Source organism: Onychostoma macrolepis, chromosome 21 (genome assembly GCF_012432095.1).
Source record: "Onychostoma macrolepis isolate SWU-2019 chromosome 21, ASM1243209v1, whole genome shotgun sequence".
NCBI lineage: Eukaryota > Metazoa > Chordata > Actinopteri > Cypriniformes > Cyprinidae > Onychostoma > Onychostoma macrolepis.
In genome coordinates this window covers 7520128-7539953 of record NC_081175.1, presented here as the reverse complement: position 1 = coordinate 7539953, position 19826 = coordinate 7520128, and the positions used below count along the sequence as shown (strand labels likewise).

At 35.3% G+C, this 19826-nt stretch overlaps 1 protein-coding gene across 1 annotated transcript in view; it reads right to left on the bottom strand.

The window, feature by feature from the left end:
• wwc1 (WW and C2 domain containing 1) overlaps window positions 1-19826 on the bottom strand; it is a 35201-nt gene that overhangs the window by 13492 nt on the left and 1883 nt on the right. The window contains exons 2-10 of the mRNA XM_058758986.1: window positions 15707-15816; window positions 14425-14628; window positions 12061-12137; window positions 11746-11825; window positions 8013-8142; window positions 5597-5743; window positions 5361-5431; window positions 3592-3834; window positions 2059-2148 (exon numbers count right to left, since the gene is read on the bottom strand). Of these exons, the coding sequence (XP_058614969.1) occupies window positions 2059-2148; window positions 3592-3834; window positions 5361-5431; window positions 5597-5743; window positions 8013-8142; window positions 11746-11825; window positions 12061-12137; window positions 14425-14628; window positions 15707-15816 (1152 nt within the window). The remainder of the gene's footprint in view (window positions 1-2058; window positions 2149-3591; window positions 3835-5360; window positions 5432-5596; window positions 5744-8012; window positions 8143-11745; window positions 11826-12060; window positions 12138-14424; window positions 14629-15706; window positions 15817-19826) is intronic.

Genomic DNA, 19826 nt, shown 5'->3' with positions numbered 1-19826 from the left:
TTCTTTTGTGAAATAACGGTACCACTTTATTTCTGTGTGACTAGTTATCAATCCTGACACAAACTAATTAGTCAATGTAGCACTTATTATTGTAAAACAGGTCTGAGGTTATTAACCCCGCCCGGCCCGTTTAAAGCACTGGCTCCGACAGTGGAAAAGCGTCCCAATGTGCATACCATCCACCCTATCTGCCCTAAATAGTATTGAAAATTACTAATGTCACATTGAATTCAGGATGGCTAGTATGCACATTGGGATGCAGGCTTAGCCTCTTCGCTAATTAGCACACAAAATACCACTGGTATACTACTTCCGCCTCACCAGAAGTTTTACCCACGTTCTTCTTTACAGTAGTGCCCCCCGGAAAACTTGTGGATAATATTATAAATATTACATCTATATATATATATTTATATGTGTGTGTGACCCTGGACCACAAAACCAGTCTTAAGTGTAAATTTTACACTTAAGTAAAATGAATAAATAATAATAAATAAGCTTTCCATTGATGTATGGTTTGTTAGGATATGACAATATTTGGCCGAGATACAACTATTTGAAAATCTGGAACATGAGGGTGCAAAAAAATCTAAATATTGAGAAAATTACCTTTAAAGTTGTCCAAATGAAGTTCTTAGCAATGCATATTACTAATCAAAAATGTAATTAATTCAAAATGTAAAAAAAGTTTTGATATATTTCTGGAAAGAAATTTACAAAATATCTTCATGGAACATGATCTTTAATTAATATCTAATGATATTAATATCTAATACTAAAGATTTTTGGCATAAAAGAAAAATTGATAATTTTGACGATACAATGTATTTTTGGCTATTGCTACAAATATACCCCAGCGACTTAAGACTGGTTTTGTGGTCCAGGGTCACATACATACATACACATATATATATACAGGTGCTGGTCATATAATTAGAATATCATCAAAAAGTTGATTTATTTCACTAATTCCATTCAAAAAGTGAAACTTGTATATTATATTCATTCATTACACACAGACTGATATATTTCAAATGTTTATTTCTTTTAATTTTGATGATTAGAGCTTACAGCTCATGAAAGTCAAAAATCAGTATCTCAAAATATTAGAATATTACTTACTTATTACTTAGAATAGACCAATACAAAGAAAGGATTTTTAGAAATCTTGGCCAACTGAAAAGTATGAAAATGAAAAGTATGAGCATGTTGCTTGTGCACCTTTTCCTACCCAAATTCTTCCTTCCAGTCAACTTTGCATTTAATATGCTTTGATACAGCACTCTGTAAACAGCCACACCTTTCAGTAATGACCTTCTGTGACTTACCCTCTTTGTGGAGGGTGTCAATGTTCGTCTTCTGGATCATTGCCAAGTCAGCAGTCTTCCCCATTATTGTGGTTTCAAAGAACAAGAGATACCCAGAATTTACACTGTAGGGATGGTCATTTATTCAAACTCAAATGTAAATATTCTAATATTTTGAGATACTGATTTTTGACTTTCATGAGCTGTAAGCTCTAATCATCAAAATTAAAAGAAATAAACATTTGAAATATATCAGTCTGTGTGTAATGAATGAATATAATATACAAGTTTCACTTTTGAATGGAATTAGTGAAATAAATCTACTTTTTGATGATATTGTAATTATATGACCAGCACCTGTATATATATATATATATATATATATATATATATATATATATATATATATATATATATATATAAACTATAATGTCCAATTTAACAAATTTAATTTGTCCAAATTTAGCATTTAAAATGACTGATTTGACTTTTTTAATGTTGCATTTTTATTTAGACAAAACAGTACAGAATTTGAATAATTCTTTTAAATTACATTTTAATAACAGCTGTTTGTTGTTTATTGACAAGAGTAGCATTAATATGAATGTATTTATTTACCAGTTTATCGTATAGAATAATTAACATTGGCACACCCCGATTAGCCAACAGACAGAAAAATTAAACATATAGTCAATATTATGAGTGTCATTTGTATAGTCTATTTTATTTAAATGTCAGGGTTGGAGAATACCTTTTCAGCTGGGTGTCCAGGGAAGACGCCAACCTCACCGTCTCTTCCAGCTCCTTCACTAGTTTGTTTCTTCTATAGTGCAGCTTTAACCTGAACAAAGCAACAGATAGAACTTTGTGACAATTGCTCATTATTGGGATTAGGAATTGGAACAGACCAAGTGTGTTTTTAACAAGAGAAGTAGGCACTTACTTTTCAAGCACTTAACAGTTTTCACATGGACAATGATTTGAAAACTGTAATATGACAATATTGAAGAGACTATGTGATGGGCTCTTTTGACCATCAACATGTCTTTTTTTAATATTAAATAATATGTATTAAGTAATTGAATATTATTACACAATGTCTCTATAGTCTTCCTGTGGGTCTAATAAAATGATGTTGGTTTGTTATTAAATGACAGCGCTGAAGAAGGCACCCATTGTGTTCAACCTAGATCCAGCGTTTGTGCCGCTCAGGTTACAGGAAGAACCCTGAACGCCAAGCTAAATGAGAATACAGTATCTAGAGTAGAGAACAAGGACCCTGTTCAAATAACTGAGAGAACGAGTGAGAAAAAGACCAACAGAAAGAGAGAGAATGAAAGATAGTGAGTCAGGCAAAAAAAAAAAAGCCTAATTGGTTCTCTCACCTAGGCAACTCGATCTCAAAACACAGGTGCCTCTTCTAAAAGTGCAAGACTCGCTACAAACCACAAGCAGTAAACCAGTAGATGATTATGAATCATTTGCACACATGACGTTCAACTTCTGCCATTTTAGCTATAGATTTACAAAACCAAATTGTGCAGTTATAATGGATGGAGCCTGCAGTAAAGTAAATGATGGACAAAGTGACTGCTGTGCTCCTCGTTTTGCATAATGCAAAATATTTTTGTGAGTGTGGTCTCTGCACACCAAGCTTTTAGTGAACATTTTTTTATGTCCTGAAAGAGGCTTTCAAAGTTGAGTTTGATTAATTATTATTTAGTAGATTTTCCTTGACACCAATGTGTTGAGAGCACAGCTGTAGTGTCCCAGATGAGTGCCCTGTTGTGTTTCCGCAGTAATAACACCTTTATTGTCCACATCAGAATGGATATCTAAGCTTCAGGTAAATTGTTCTAACATGCTGTCAAGGAAAGGGAAAAAACTTTAGGTCAGACCTTTATTTCTGTAGTATATTAAGTGGATGGTGTACTCTACTGGTTAAAGATCAAAACCAAAAGACTGCAGTGTCAAATTCTGCCACAGGCGATCCACGTTCCCACACTTTCTGGCTAATAAATTTACAAGAATCTCCCATGACTTTTACAATAATTTGTAATGGCTGGATAAAGGATTTTATATATTTGTTTGTTCATTTATTTATAGCTGAAGAAATACTTTAAAATAAAGAATAAATGGAAAATATTAAAAAAGAAAATCAATTTCTTCGAAGATCGTAGTAACCTTTGCATTCTGATTCTATGGTTCCGCCACATGACTGAAAAAAAAAAATACTACCAGAGCCAAATACATTGAACTCTGCTGGCCTAGTTATCCATCTTACCTCTCAGTCAGTGCTTTGCTCTGGTTGTCCCGTGCAGCTTGCAGGTCCTTCTCAAGTCGCTTCTTTTCAGACTCGATCTTCTCTGCCTCGCTGGGTGCACGCTTGCACGGCCTTACATACTGCAGTTCCTTTAGCAGCTCTTCCTTCTCATTGATGAGGATCAGGCGATCTCTCTCTGGGTCCAGAAGGCCTGGCCAAGCCTCGCTATCCAGTTTGGCAATCTGGACCTCAATATTTGCAATCCTGATGGCAGCAAAATGAATAAATAAATTCTTTTTCAATGCAAAGAAAGTTAAGCATTAAACTATTGTCATAGATAAACATAGCAATTGGTTGATTTCAAAATCCTATTCAGCGTTATATGTATGCATGTATATATGCGTGCGTGAGTGTGTGTGTGTGTGTGTGTGTGTATATATATATATATATATATATATATATATATATAACTCAGGCTGCATTATTTAATTTAATATACAGTAAAACAGTACTATATTTAATATATTTTAAAATATTCTGAATGCTGCTCAATTATTGGTTGTCATTAATATAAATGATGATGCTGCTTAGTAATTTTGTGGAAACCATCATACTTTTTTTAAGGAAAGAAAGGACGTGACGTGTGGCCAAGTATGGTGTCCTGTACTTGGAATTTGTGCTCTGCATTTAACCCATCCAAGTGCACACACACACACAGCAGTGAGAAGTGAACAAACACACACACACACACACACACACACACACCGGAGCAGAGGGCAGCCAATGCTGTGGCGTCCGGGGAGCAGTTGGGGGTTCAGTGCCTTACTCAAGGGTCTCAAGTGTCGTGGTATTGAGGGTGGAGAGAGCGCTGGACATTCCCCAACCTACAATCCCTGCTGGACCTTAGACTCGAACCCACACCCTTCGGGTTACAAGTCCGACTCGCTAACCATTAGGCCACGACTGCCCCCGTGGGGAATTATAAAGTATATAGAATTCAGAGAGAATAGAAAGTTTTAGAACAGAAAGTTCAAAATAACGGCTTTTTTTTGTTTTTGGAAACATTATAGATGTCTATACTGTCACTTTTTATCTAGCGATGCTAAAGAGAAGCACTAATTATTGTTTACTTACAATCATACTCACAAGTTAAAGTTGACAAACTTTTGAATGGTAGTAAAATCATGATTTCCACAAAAATATAAAGCAGCAAAAACTTTCAATATTGATAATAATAGGAAATGTTTCTTGAGCACCAAATCAGCATGTTAGAATGATTTCTGATGGATCAAGTAACACTGAAGGCTTAAATAATGGCTGCTGAAAATTCTGCTTTGCCATCACAGGAATAAATTACATTTCAGAATATATTAAAATACAAAACAGTTATTATAAATTGTTTGTACAAGTAACTTTTCACTATTTTACTGTATTTTTGATCAAACAAATGCAGCCTTGGTGAGCATGAGAGACTTCTTCTTGCTTATTTGATAAGTGACTCAAATATTGTGCAAAAGCTTATATATTTTATTCAAACATTATATTTTTAATGTCCTTATTATTTCTTTGTTTTACTTTTTTTTTTTTACTTTGAGTTTATTTCCGGGTTTAGATTACATTTTGGATCCCAGATTTTCAATATGGCATCAAATCTCTTGGTCATATAGATATATATATATATACATATACACCCCACATTATATCCACCATCAGTCCTCCTGCTCATCACTGATTGAAAAACTTGATTGACCACTAGTTAAAAACTAATAATTCAGAAGTAAAACACATACCTTCTTTTTGCCTCCTCATATTTCAGGCTCAGTCGTACCTTCTCAGCCAGTTTATTTGAGTTTGATACAAACTAAATCAAAAAGAATAACAATTTAAACAAATAATAAAAATCTCTGAAATTTTAAAAGACATTTTACCCAACAAATGACTAGCACATTGTGAAACCACTAAATGAAACCACAGTCATTCATCATTTACATCCATGTAAAACCTAGCTCTGAAAGCTGTCTCTCACCTCAGCAGGTACGTCTGTTTGAGACTCGGCGTCTGAGTAGAGGCGGGGCAGAGAGAGGTTTGAGTTGGCCAAGGACGGATTGCTGGCCCACAGGTCAGACTGAGAGCCATATTCCAACTGGAAACCATCCTTCAGCACAGCCAATTTCTAAAAAAAAACACCATAATCAGATATCAGCCTGTGATGTGTCCCTTTTTGCAATATTTCACCTTTAAGTGAGGTCAGAAAATCTTTGACCTCTATTTTCTGTTCTCTCACAGATATTGTTTGCAGACAGCACATTCAGAACATTTCTGAGATAACAACTGCCAACAGGGGCTTAAAGCATCATTCAGTCGCCTGACACCTCCTGTGTTAGAACTGAAGTTACCTGTGTGATTATTAAGTGATGAGCAACGAGAAGCAGTGAGACTACAGGGACGAGAGTTTATTTGCAAGAAAGCAACACAAAGCTATGAGTGAGCACGTAACGGGCAAGCACACGCATGACTGAAGAAGTCTGCCAGCTGCAGCGGGGGGCATGCATTATTTAGCACCGCCTGCCTCTCCATATGCTCGTGGAACAGTGCGAGGAAAAAGTTGGAAATAAATAAATAAATAAATAAAAGACGACAAAGAAAAGGAAAGACAAGAAGGCATAATACCCAATGAAAAATGAGGTCAGCTTAGGCTCACTGAGAACAGGAAAGCTGCTCTCTGAAAGCTTAAACACTACAGTGACATTTGGGAAGACTCCATCTGCCAAATGTGCAATAACATTCAGACGTTTGGGGTCAGAAAGTAGTTTTAAAAAAATTTAAAAAAATTAGTACTTTTATTGCCACAAAAAAATCTTAATAATAAGAAATGAGCATCAAATCAGCTTATCAGAATGATTTCTGAAGGACCATGTGACACTTAAGACTGAAGTAATGGCTACTGAAAATTCAGCTTTGCAAATCACACAATTTTTTAATATATGAAAGATATTATTAATTAAAACTATATTAATAATACTTCACAATATTACTGTATTTTCAAAGAAATGCAGCCTTGGTGAGCATCTCTCAAAAACCCAAACTTTTGTATGTGTTCGCAATTATATATTCATTATATATATATATATATATATTATATATTCAACCTCCTTTTAAAAATGCATTGTAAAGTTCCTAGTTTATATATATATATATATATATATATATATAAGGGAGGCAAAACACTTTGTCTTCACTGGCTTCTTTGAATTTGCGTTACTACAAGCATGAGTCCAATTACATAACACACAAGAAAACTTGACGAAATTTAAGCCTCCAGTAAAACCTGATTTGTACATTTTGGTAAGGATGCAAAGAGTACATAACCAAATATTTTCTTTAGGCCTATATTCAAGAGCAGTAGGTTAACAAAACATTATGCAAACAAGGAAACTTCACAGTTCACACTCCGCAGTGCTAGTGCAAACACTAAGATCAAACAAACGGATCCTCACATTCACCCGTTGTCACATTACATGAAATATTATTATAATCAAATAATAAACTTGCTCATTACTGAAACACATAACGTGGTGTACATTTTGGATTGAGTTGCATTCTATCCTCTTTTACTTTGAGGATACATTTTAATCTAAATTCTTTTTTTTAAAGTTTAAATTTGGATCATTTTTATTATTTTATGAAAAAAAAAAGTCAGTTAAAAGTTCACAGTTAAAGATATCACAGTAGTACATGCGTACAGTATGTACATTATGTTCAAATGTTTGGGTCAGTAAGATTTTTTTGAATGTTTCTTATGCCCAACAAGTCTGTATTTATCTGATTAAAAATGCAATAAAAACAGTAATATTGTGACCCCAATCCCCCAACACATCAAAAACAAAAATCAGATATGAATAGAACATTTTTGAAAAGCTTGAAAAAGTTTGAGTGTCCTGGTTCTATATGTATATACACAACTGTATTATGTCAAATATTTATACGCATTTTTGTGGGGGTAAAAGACAAATAATATCTGTATAAGTATGTGTTTGTGATTGTTGTCTTCAGCAAAAAGCCCCACCTTACTCAACCACTCCTATCTGCTTAAACACATTAGCTTATTGTGACAATCAGATTGGCTATAATTATGCAGCGAGTAGAGCACTTCACTGCGGTTTTTATTTGGATAGATTGTTTGTCTACTTCTCTAGTGTGTACTTAGCCATTATACAGTATCACTGGCCTTTCTACGCTTATATGTACACCTGGAACTGAGACAAAAATTTCTCCACAATGATGAAAGAATGCAGGAATGTGTTCCCAGAACATTGTCAAGGTGTAACATTTTGACCTTTTGTGACCTAGGCGATGTTTAAATGCTTCATTCAGGGTGTCACGGCTCATAGAATATACTGAGAACTGAATTAAAGTTCAAAGAGATCAAGCTTCATTTTTACCTGCATGAGCTCCTGTTTCTCCTTCTCCCCAGAGCTGATGGCATCTTTAATGGTCTTCACCTCCTTCAGGATGGCCTGGGCTTCATGCAGTTTGTAGCCTTGTGTGGCACTGGACACTTTGTGATCAATTCTGATGAAAGACAAAGTAAAACAAAAAAGTCAATTTGCAATAATTGTGAATCAACCCAATTGTTCTTTTGAACAAGTTTCTTTTGATTACTCAGTTGAATCATTCACATCACACTTAGAATTCGCTTAACTCTCAGAGACACTTTATTCGGAACATGACTCATTTTTTGTATTGTAAAATAAAATGATGATGATGATTACTACTACTAAATAAAAGCATAAAACAAAAGAATTTTTTATTGTAAAATAAACAATTAAGCACTTAAAATACTGCACTACAATATTTATTGTATTGTCTTAATGAAACACACCGAATCACCAAAAATTCCAAACCATTTTGCAAACCTGTTCGACCGATTAGATCATTCTGAGAAATCTGAGATCACTAGCTCTAAACAGCTGAAAAAAACACACATGACTTGATTGTCGAAATATTATCAGAAAAAGTGATTCTCAAGTAATCTCCAATGACATACAAAGATTTACCAATAATATTTTACTGGGGCATAGCGATTCTTTACAAGGGACTCGTGCCCAGTGAAAAGGATCTACAACATCCCTGGGTTTGTGATTCCAGTTTTATTTTGATTATTTGTTCAGCCCTAGAATCAGTTAATTGAAACAAACCATATGAATTCACGAAAACAAATCAAACTCCTAACATACTTCCTGCTGAAACTGGCTGTCAATCACATGCATGACTACCAAAGTATCTCTGTTTGAGAACTGTCCTAAAATGCTTCTCCATATTTGAAGCCAATTGATACTCTGAGCAATTAGTTATGGCTACTACCAAACCACCATAGCAGTAATATGAGCCACCAAGAACAGTAAAATAATAGGGTTGTAACAGTACACGTATTCGTACCGTTTCGGTACGGGTCTTTCAGTTCGGTACGCATATGTACCGGATGAATACAGTATTTTTTTTTTCCCTCAGGAAATTCAAATAATAAATGGTGTTTTGACAATCTTTGATGTAGCATGACAGGTCGCTGTATAAACACCTTGGAGAGCTGCTTCTGGGATGGTTCAGAAACGTGCTGTTATAAACCCAACACAAGCATTGACTCGAGCGGCCGCGATCAGCTCCGGTTCCCGTGTCTGAGCCGGGACGCGCCGCAGACTTGTGCAGAGCGGAGCACGAGTGAACGCGATCATTCCTTCCTCTGTACTACTAGTTTTAATGCGAATAAACATGACTGAATATCTCATGCCTCATCTAATTGCTCAATCAGTGTTTCAACCGCGGAAAGTCATCTACAAAACAGCGTGGAAATAAAATGTCACGTAGCATTTCATTTACCTCAGCAAGTCATCAGTGTCCACAGCTCGTTAGTTCACTAGAGAAATGAAGTCTAGAGAGGAGCATTTTGCAAAATATTACACCATATACTCATTATATTTTACTAAACCCGTCAGTCTTAATTATTTAACGTACGTTTAAATTAATCTGTTATGAAACATGCTATGGCAGCCAGTGTATAATTAAATATATTTTAACAAATAACCTAGAAATTGTATTATTTATAGCCTAAGTCAATTTAAAAACTGCTTTATGTGCAATATACATGTTTACATACATTTTTTTTTTTTTAAAGTTGAATGTTGATCATCCATTTAAATCCTATTAAAAATAGATATCAATTAAATTTAAGTTTGGCTTAAATTGTTAGGCCTAATTGTAACCTTACAATGTAAAAGGGCTCCCTATAGTTTTAAGCATAAGCTGAGGTAGATTTTTATCAGTAGGAAAATTTTAACTATAACTGAATGTATTTAAAGAAAGAGCAACTTGTTCAGGAAAACACTGTTTATTAATAAAAAAAAAATAGTACTATTTTTTGCCACTGCTGTACCGAAATCATACCGAACCGTGACATTAAAACCGAGGTACATAACGAACCATCATATTTGTGTACGGTTACACCCCTATAAAATAATACAAGGATTCACTCCGTGCAAAAGTTTGACGCTGAAATCGCTGTCACCTGAGCGAGGCATGAGGTCCCACAGAATGCAATAACAGAGAAACTTTCTTATACATCTCTGTTGAATGCTTTGTTTGCGATTTCCTGGAATGACAAGCTCCACCAGAGGAAAGAATACGGGAGGGGGGGGGCTCTGTTTAGCAGACGTGGGCATGTAAAGCGAGTCATCGGTAAGTCATGTGCAGACCTGAGCTACAGGTTAGTCCACATTCCTCTGGGCAAGAGAACGAAAAGAAAGGCAGTCAACAGGAATCAGCCCAGCATCTCAACGCCCTTTCACATACAAAAAGAGCCCAATCCAAAACTTTAAGTCAACGGCTTCCTAAACAGCCCTGCGGGAAAAATATCTTGAGTAATTACAGGTGGAAAAACAAGGACTGAACATTTTTAAGCTCCTGATATGAAGCAGGGGTGGTCAGAAGGGTTGACTAGTGATTCAGTAAGGGACTGGTCTAATATTGAGGTTTGACATGTTTATTTAGGTTATTTTTTCTGGATTCTTAATTCACGGAGCTTATCAAAGGTGTGGTTACAATTACCATTATTTAGCAAATTTCTGAGGCTGAAATCCAGCCATTTCAATGGGAATCCATGCAATCAGGAATTTTGTGCAAGGTAAATGATTTCCGAATGAATATTCAGAGATTCAGTTATTATGGTAAAACTGTCACAAAAGTCAAAATATGAGATTAGAACCAAAATAGTTTTACAAAATGGACAGCCTTTGCCATAAACAACCAAAGATATAGTAAGCATAAATTGTATTATTTGCATTATAGTATTGTTTTTCCATGCCGTCAACAGAATTGTTTTCCAGTTAATTGCGGTCTTCATTTGAATGACCACGATATCAACTCTTAAAACCTCAAGATTGTAAACTGATTCATAAACAGATGAATCATATAAATGGGATCTTTTTAGCCAATCAAAAACTTTCGAAAACGCAGTACACCCCATTTTAGTTTGAAAAATAAAACGGGGTGTAAAACTAAAACTATTCAGTGTAAACGGACCAAAACGGAGACTTTTGAAAATGATGGCATGGCTGCCCACAATCGCTATGTGTATCCCTGACAACCATGTAAACAATAAAGTCATGCCCATTGTTGCACCTGCATGAATGGTCATGTGACATGTTTTCGGTTGTGTAGTGTGGACGGAGATCGTTTCTGAAACGCAGTGAAAACGCCAGTGTAGACGAGTATTGTTTCCATTTTAAAATGCCATTTTAAAGCGAAAACGCACTAGTGTAAACAGGGCCTCACAAACAAATTTAAGAATCACCAATTTATAATCACTGGACTAGTCGACTAGCCATTAAGACAATCCATCAACCATGATATAAAACAATATGAAATATGAATAGTTTCACACTGAGGTGCATAATGTTCTGAAAAATAGTAAAAATATCAACTTTTACAACCACAGACAAACCAAATGTGAAATTGCTCCATCACAATAAAGTGACAATGGGCTCATAAAATGCCAAGAGATAAGATGATATGTTTTTGTCTTGCACAAAGACAAGGTGGTTTTAGATTGGAATAAGTTTAAACAAGGGAGCGATCAGCTGTCTGGAACGTGATCATGCATTGAGGTCAGGTTACACTTACTCTTTCAATGTCTCAAAGCCTTGCTCCTTATAAAGGAGTTCTTGCCTCATACAGGCCAAATCTCTCTTCAGCTTATTTACCTGAACAAAAGAGAGCAAGAGAGAGAAAGTGAGCAGGTGAATGAATGAGACACTTGCATAATTACAAGACATCTTACATTTGGCTTTAAGCGTAATCTCGCTTCTTATCATCATATCCGAAATCCATGAAGTACGGAGTGCCGTAAAGATAACACCCAATTTGTGTCTTACATAAACAAGAGCGCATTCACAGCAAATAATCAAAAGCTCCATGTTAGGTGGAAGAGCTTCTTACCCGGCTTTTTGCTGTAACAATCTCCGCTTTGAGGATTTCAGGGTCATATTTACTGCTTGATGAGGATCTGGAATTTACTGTAGGAAAGATAAGAGTTCAAAGGCTTTATCTTATCTGTAAAACCACTCGGCACAGCTCTGGAATTCCATAGTGATTTATACTACTAATAATGCTACAGACTGTGTCATAAATCTACATCCATTATAATAGCGTTTTATTTCAAATAAAAAAATTGTTTGCAAAAGATGTTTGCAGAGTGAGGTCACACAAATATTTTAAAGTGAATTCAAGATTGCAAACCCCATCAATTATTATCTCCGCAGATGATTTGTTGGTTTTAATTATGAGTGTTCTTTGATTCTTGAGACATGGGGCAAAACGTTTAATCTTCACACTTGATTTTCTCTTTATGTTATCAAAACTGTGACAAAGTTCTTGACAGTGAAAAAAAAAACTAATTACTATAGACTACAGATATGACATAGAAAAACTGTTAAATTGATTGAATAAATGAATTGTTTTAAATCAGTTTGAAACCATCCTTAAGATTTCTCTACATTTATAATTAGTGCTGTCAATCGATTAAAAAAAAAATTAACAAATCAATCTCACATTTTTTCTGAAATTAATTTTGTTAAATCCCACCTAACTCTAAAGTTTTTAAATATACTTTTATATTGCAATAATTTAACATTCAATCTTCAAATTAATGTAGAAACAACATAAAGACAGTATATTTTTAATATTTGTTTAACGGCATCTTTTTTTCGACTGAAGGCGAGTATCACTGATACCAATACTACTGATGTCTCTAGTTAATTGTTCTTTTTTTCCCTAATATTTAACCATTAGCTATAGCCATTCAACATTACAGTATAATTGAGAGCTATCAATTTTAACATTTATTAGACTTTAAAAAATAACAACTTCTAATTTAATTGAACTTAAAACAATCTTCACATAAACTCACTTTTTTCTTTTGTTCTTTGATAAACGGGCATCACAACAGCTGGGTTAGGTTATTTGGCTGCTATTACTTTAAGAGCTGCTGCTGCTGAACATGATGCGAATCTGACACGCATGCTTGTAGTTTCATTCATGCTTTAAGGCTGCAGTCTGTAACTTTTTTGTGTTCAAAATTTATGTAATAAGCGAGTACACATTTTCCAAACCGTGTTTTTGGCTTGTCCTGAATTACTGCTGTACACCTATAATAAGTGTTTATATTCAGACTATTTTAGACTGGTTCGGGTAGGTACCGCTGAGGAGTAACCTGGCACCTGCTTGGTTTGTCATAAACCGAGAGAAATAGCTCTGGCTACAATGTTCTTCCACAAGATGCACGCAGTTCTGTTTATTAACCGCTAGAGCACCAAAAGTTACAGACCAACTTATTTGTGTGTGCAATTGAAGAACACGCGCTACGAGCACAGTATAAAGGCTAACAGGACTGGAAAAATCATTTTTACTGACATATGGCCTGACAACATCTCATCTGATGTTCTACTGAAGCTCCCTCAACACCTGTAACGTTTCCGCGTTTGTTTGACTAGCGCCTGGCGCTGAGGCAAAGTGGAGTGCATGTCTGAAAAGGCTCCCGACTGATGTGGTCATAAAGACATTCTGCATCTAAATAAATGCAATTCTTGTCAAGAAAAAAGAAACAGAAGAAGCAGTTGTCAGTGGGGTGGCTAACACTAGCTCCGCCCCTGCGTTAACTGCATTAAATATTTTTAATGCCGATAAACTGGAAAAATTAAACATATGCGTTAACGCTAATTTTGACAATGTTAAAGAAGAATAATTCTAAATATGCTGAACAGATTAATCCAAATGAATTCCTTAATATACAAACATGTTTATAGCCTGTTTTATCCCATGTCTCAAGAATCAGTGTCAAATAGTTCATAAATGTGACTCTGGAGTACAAAACCAGTCTTAAGTGTCAATTTTTCGTAATTGAGATTTATTGATGTATGGTTTGTTAGGATCGGACAATATTTGGCCGACATACAACTATTTGAAAATCTGGAATCTGAGGGTACAAAATAATCAAAATATTGAGAAAATCGCCTTTAAATTTGTCAATATGAATTCTTATCAATGCATATTACTAATCAAAAACGACGTTTTTATATATTTACAGTAGTAAATTTACAAAATATCCTCATGGAATATGATCTTTACTTAATATACTAATGATTTTTGGCATAAAAGAAAAATCTATAATTTTGACCCATACAGTGTATTTTTGGCTATTGCTACAAATATACCCCAGCGACTTAAGACTGGTTTTGTGGTCCAGGGTCACAAATAAGAACGATCTTTAAGTGACAGACACAGGTATAGAGTCTCAAGTCTTACAGCTAGTCTGTGAGGATGACTTGTCCCGCCAAGCATCATTTAGCTGCCGATATTCCTGCTGGGCGAGGTGAAGTCGCTGTTCTTTGACCTGGTAGATCTCCTTTTGGGCACTCAACGCTTCCTGAACCACATTCAGATAATCCCGCAACATGAGCTCCTGCTCCCGCTGCCACTGGGCCCGCGGATCCTCCAACTGGGTGCTCTCTGTGGAAAGGAGAGATAAACATATCTTGAAATGAATGGATTACATACACTACCAGCCAAAAGTTTTTTAATGTTTCAAATTTTTTAATGTAATTCAAATTATACACTGCAAAAAATGCTTTTCTTACTTAGATTTTCAGTCTTGTTTCCAGCCAAAATATCTAAAAATTCTTAAATCAAGAAGGATTTTCTAGACAAGTAAAAACTATTGTCTTGTTTTCAGAAAAACATGTCAAAATTAAGTGAGTTTTTGCTTGAAACAAGCAAAATAATCTGCCAATGGGGTAAGAAAAATAATCTTATGTCAAACAGAAAACAAGATTATTTTTCTTACCCCAACTGTTTTGTTTTATTTATTTTTTATATTTTAGTGTAATTAATTCCTGTGATGGAAAAGGTGAAAATTCTGCATCATTGCTCCAGCTTTCAGTGTCACATGATCCTTCAGAAATCATTCTAATATACTGATTTGGTGCTCAAGAAACATTTCTTATTATTATTGCTGAAAACAGTTTTCGCTGCTAAGATTTCTATTTCAAATAAACGCTGTTCTTTTTAACTTTCTTTAATGCTGAAGCTGAACAAAAAAAAAAAAAAAAACTTGAAAAATGAGAAATGTTCTCTTTGCAACTAACTGAAATAAAATAAACAAATTTAGCTAAATTACTAAAACTAATATAAAGCTAAATTGAAACTTTAAAAAAAAGAAAAAACTAAACAATAAAATCACATAAAATTATTAAAACTTCAACAAAAATTAAAACTGAAAAGCTAATCCAAAATATTAATAAATTCTATAATTGTGTATAATACTATAATTGTGTATTAAACACTTGGTGTGTCCAAATTTTTCAGTTAAAATAGCAAAAAAACTGGCCATTTGCTACAAAGAAATTTGTTTTAGTCGTGTTTCATGAATGAGGGCCACTGAATGAACTCTGTTTTGTCTCTCAAAGCCTTGTTTTCATTTGTGTCAAATTAAATATGACATTTAATCTTTTTAAACCCACAAAATCACATATCAGACACTCTATACTCCTGTGCATGCGTGAGGCAGGCTGAATCTTGCTCAACTTACTGGTATTGTGGTCGACATAATAGGCTCCAACGTGGGGGTCGTAGGCTTCCTCCCATCCCACAGGCAGCTCATCTCCAATACAGTCGGCAAAAGTCAGAGGCTTAGTCTGCCTGGAAAATCAAACAGGGAATCCAACTGTCAGTCAATGGACAATCACAAGGAAGACAGTGTGCTTTTGGACCTCCACACTTCATGCCTATTTTCTGTGGGATATCACTCCAGCATATCACTGAGAATTCGAGCGTGGCACAAGCATGTGTGTGGGGGGGAGGGGCATCAGAGGAATGTCGGGCTATTCACCTCCAGTGTGCTGGCCGAGTACAATAGCCGGAAACCCAAGCCGGGCATTCCACAGGTCCTGCTGACCCATCGCCTGGAGGTTTCTGAGGCAACACACTGTGGCTCTCCAAGCCCAGCGCTTTGGATCACCGTAGAGCAATGGGGACACTCACTTGGCCAAAAACAGCAACGCTAAAACTTTTATTAGCAGGCGTTCGCTAATGCTAACAAAGTAGTCTGGCTGAACTTCAGTGGAGAGTTCTGTTGGCACTCGCTAGCTAGACTAATCAATTAAAAAGAAAGAACTTGAATTTTAGAGTAAATTTAAAGAGCCTAGGGTTGGAGGTTTATCACTAACCTGATATAAGGATGCTAATCAGGATGCTAACCAAAGGCATCAGGTAACAATATTTTGAACAAAATGTTTTTTAAGCTTTGAGTTGAAAAAAATATATATTTTTATTATATAAAATAAATTTTAAATAAATAAATAAATGTATTATGTTTGTCCTAAATTACCTACTATACTCCTGACTCAGGCACCTACTGATAGGATAATTTCACAATTAGGTCAACTGATCAAGGAAAACTATTACTTCAAATGAAATTTCAAAATTTCTTAATACTAATACCATAGAAAAATTTCATTGTTCAATTTAGTTTAGGGTTTTAGTTTAGTATAAAATAGTTATGGTACTGTACAATCCCTGAAAAATGGAAATTGTGCTGTTTAAAATGATCCATTTTTTCAGGTTTAATCGGACAGCAGTTATTTTAAATAGGCACTGTCATAACATTATAACACACTTTTAAACAATTTAATGCACCAAACGTTGTATGGTACCGTAATGAGAACAACTTCTCGCAATATTTCTTTCTTGACAGTATTTGAGAGATTCATCTGTTTATCAAAAACAACCTAGAGATTACAGACTGACCAATTCACCTTGAACCAACCAAGTGTGGTTTAACGGTTTGTCAGAGATGTTGCTTTTGTACCATGTGCACAATATTATTTTACAAAAAATAAAAAATAAAAATTCTTAACCTGTTATGAGTTGTTCAACCACCACAAAAGATTTACATTACAGGTTTAGGCATTGTTTTTGTGCAGTGCAGGAATGTAAACTTCCACTTCCAGACTTTATGAGGAGTATTTTCTGATGCTGTTACGTCCAGCAGCAGGGTTACGCAATGAATTCAGCTCTGTGCTTCTCAGATTATCAGGAACATTCCACATTAAATCTGATTTGTGCAGCATATTTAAAGGATTAAACCATTTTCCACAAAAAAAATAAGTCACATTAAGCCACACATAATGTATAAATTTATAACATAAGAAATAATAAAAAAAATATATATCAAACCAAGTGGCAAACAAATGGTTATTTTCTCAGGACTATTCGGAGGCATTTTTGCAATGACTTTTAAGCGGCTGGTTAAAGTATACGAGATACTTTTATCTCAATTTTGTATATTATATATATGGAACGCCTTGGAATTCTATATATTCAGTTCCAAGGCACGCAGTTTCATTCAAATCATCTTACAGTTGTCTGCAGTAAGTGAGCGCATGCTGTTGCCTTCCCCTGTCGATTCAAGACTTTCAAAGAGGGTGAAACTGAACTAGCTCCTTTTTCATGTTATGAATAATGAAACTGTGCTGAGAGACCCCCACTGGCCTGTTCTAAATTTAACTTGGAGAAAAGAAACTTGTGCAACACAACAAAGAACATGGCTATAGTGAGAAACACTCATCTTTCTCTCATGCCATAATTCTCCAGACTCATTGTCATCTCGTCTGAATGAGCTTAAGCCTGCGTATCTGAGATCTTAAAATGGACAAGAGCCAAGGGAACTCAAAAGCTCAAAATCCCAATCCCAAAGCATGCTGTTCAGATTTGTGCATTAGAATGATTAGGAAGGAACGGAATGAATATGGTGCAATGGCCTGCTTTTTTTTATTTTTAATTATGTAAAACAAGAATTGCAGAAAGGTCTCCTGTTCTTTTCTTGAAGCCCTAGCAAACCCTATGAAGTCAGACTCAGGACCCATGGTCTAATGCAAAATGACAAAGCACACAGTCGAGTGCAAACACAGGACATAGCTAACTGATGAGTCAGACACTTTCATTCAGCGCACTCCATAAATTCCCCGAGTCATTTATGAGGCTCCAACAAGCAGCACACCGTGCTCAAGGTCCAACAATAAAAGCGCGCTGCTACACCCCGACGACGGCCAGAGAGAGCGAGATAACATTCCATTTACCTGAGCGCATGTTTTCAGCATGTCACACCGAGGCAAAACAAAACAGTTCCGCCCAGTGTGGTACATGAGGGCAGGCCGCAAGAATGCTTTCTCTGCATTTTTGTGGTTAGACATCAAGTTCGCAACTATACAAATACAACAAAACAAATTATGTGGCATCTGATGATTCTGATGTTCTAATTCTATCATAAGCAGTGGATCCAAAATTCTGAAACCACTACTGATACTGCCTTTATTTGATCAAGAATTTAAGTGAAACGTCAAACACGTACATTACATGTCTTAGTGTTTAGTTTACCCTGACCTTTGATCAATGTCACAAATTTCATTAGTGACCTATAAACACAGAATCTTAAATATTTCTTTCTTATTCACTGTACAATATATACATATAAACATGCATACACACACATATATAAAATCAGGATTTAGATTAGATTTAAATCCTGTGATTAAACACCTCCTATATGGTACCACAACCAATGTCTCCATTCTCAATGGGCTAAATAAAAGTTGTAACCATTAGTGATCGGTTTTCAATTACTGATACTTCAGTTTGTACTTTTGGCTCCTTGCAATCTTAAATTCTTGGCTACATTCTCAACCAGGAAAATCGAAAACTGGTTATTCCATTCAAAGATGACAGTTGCCAGCATGATTACAAAAACTGATGAAAATTAGGAACAAATTTAACATGTAAACAAATGACATGTAACATAACCTCAGTCTGGCAAAACACAAAACTGATTTAGGCCTTCAAGTATTTCCTTCTACAAAAATGACATATTGTTGTATGATAATATTAGAGAACCAGGAAGATTACTTAAAAATAAAATACAGCTACTTAAAAAAATGACTACATGAAAGTCACTAACACTAATATTACACATAAATTACCCAATCAAAATTTAATAACATATTCCAAGCAGCACATTATTACTATTTAATGTCTGGAGGGCAGTCAACGCCTCAGCAACTCCAGGCATTTGCCACAGGTAGGTTGTCAAATGGGAGCTCATTACCAAGTAGAGCCACTAACATTAGAACACCCTGTCAACTAACTGTTGCTCAGCAGTAAGAACCAGCCATCTGAGAGATGCATGCTGGGGGATAGAGGGAGGTGGGTACGCTGACAGTTTTGGGTCAGGATTTGAAATATTTGTCATTTTTAATCAGCGCCTTTGATGCACCACACTGTGCAAGAAGACCAGCCGACCAGGCATGAGCGTGGAAACGTCTGTTTTGCCTCGGCTTTTGTTTCCTTTCAGTTGCTCAGCTCAAAGCTGTTGAGTTTTCTGCTTGGAAATGGAAAAAAAAAAAGAGTGGCGCTGACAAGTCGGCTTCAAATCACCCAAAAATTCTGCCATCACAGTTTCCTTTATTTTTTTCTTTGGCCTTTTCTTTATATTATATTATATTCATTTATTTACAGACCCCAAAATAAAATGAAAAAAAAAAAATCGTTAATTTATTACCCAATGTCATTCCAAACCTGTATGGCTGATTTTTTTCTGTGAAACACAAGTTAAGATATTCGAAGAAAAAAAAAAAAAAGTTTTTTTTTTTTCTCTC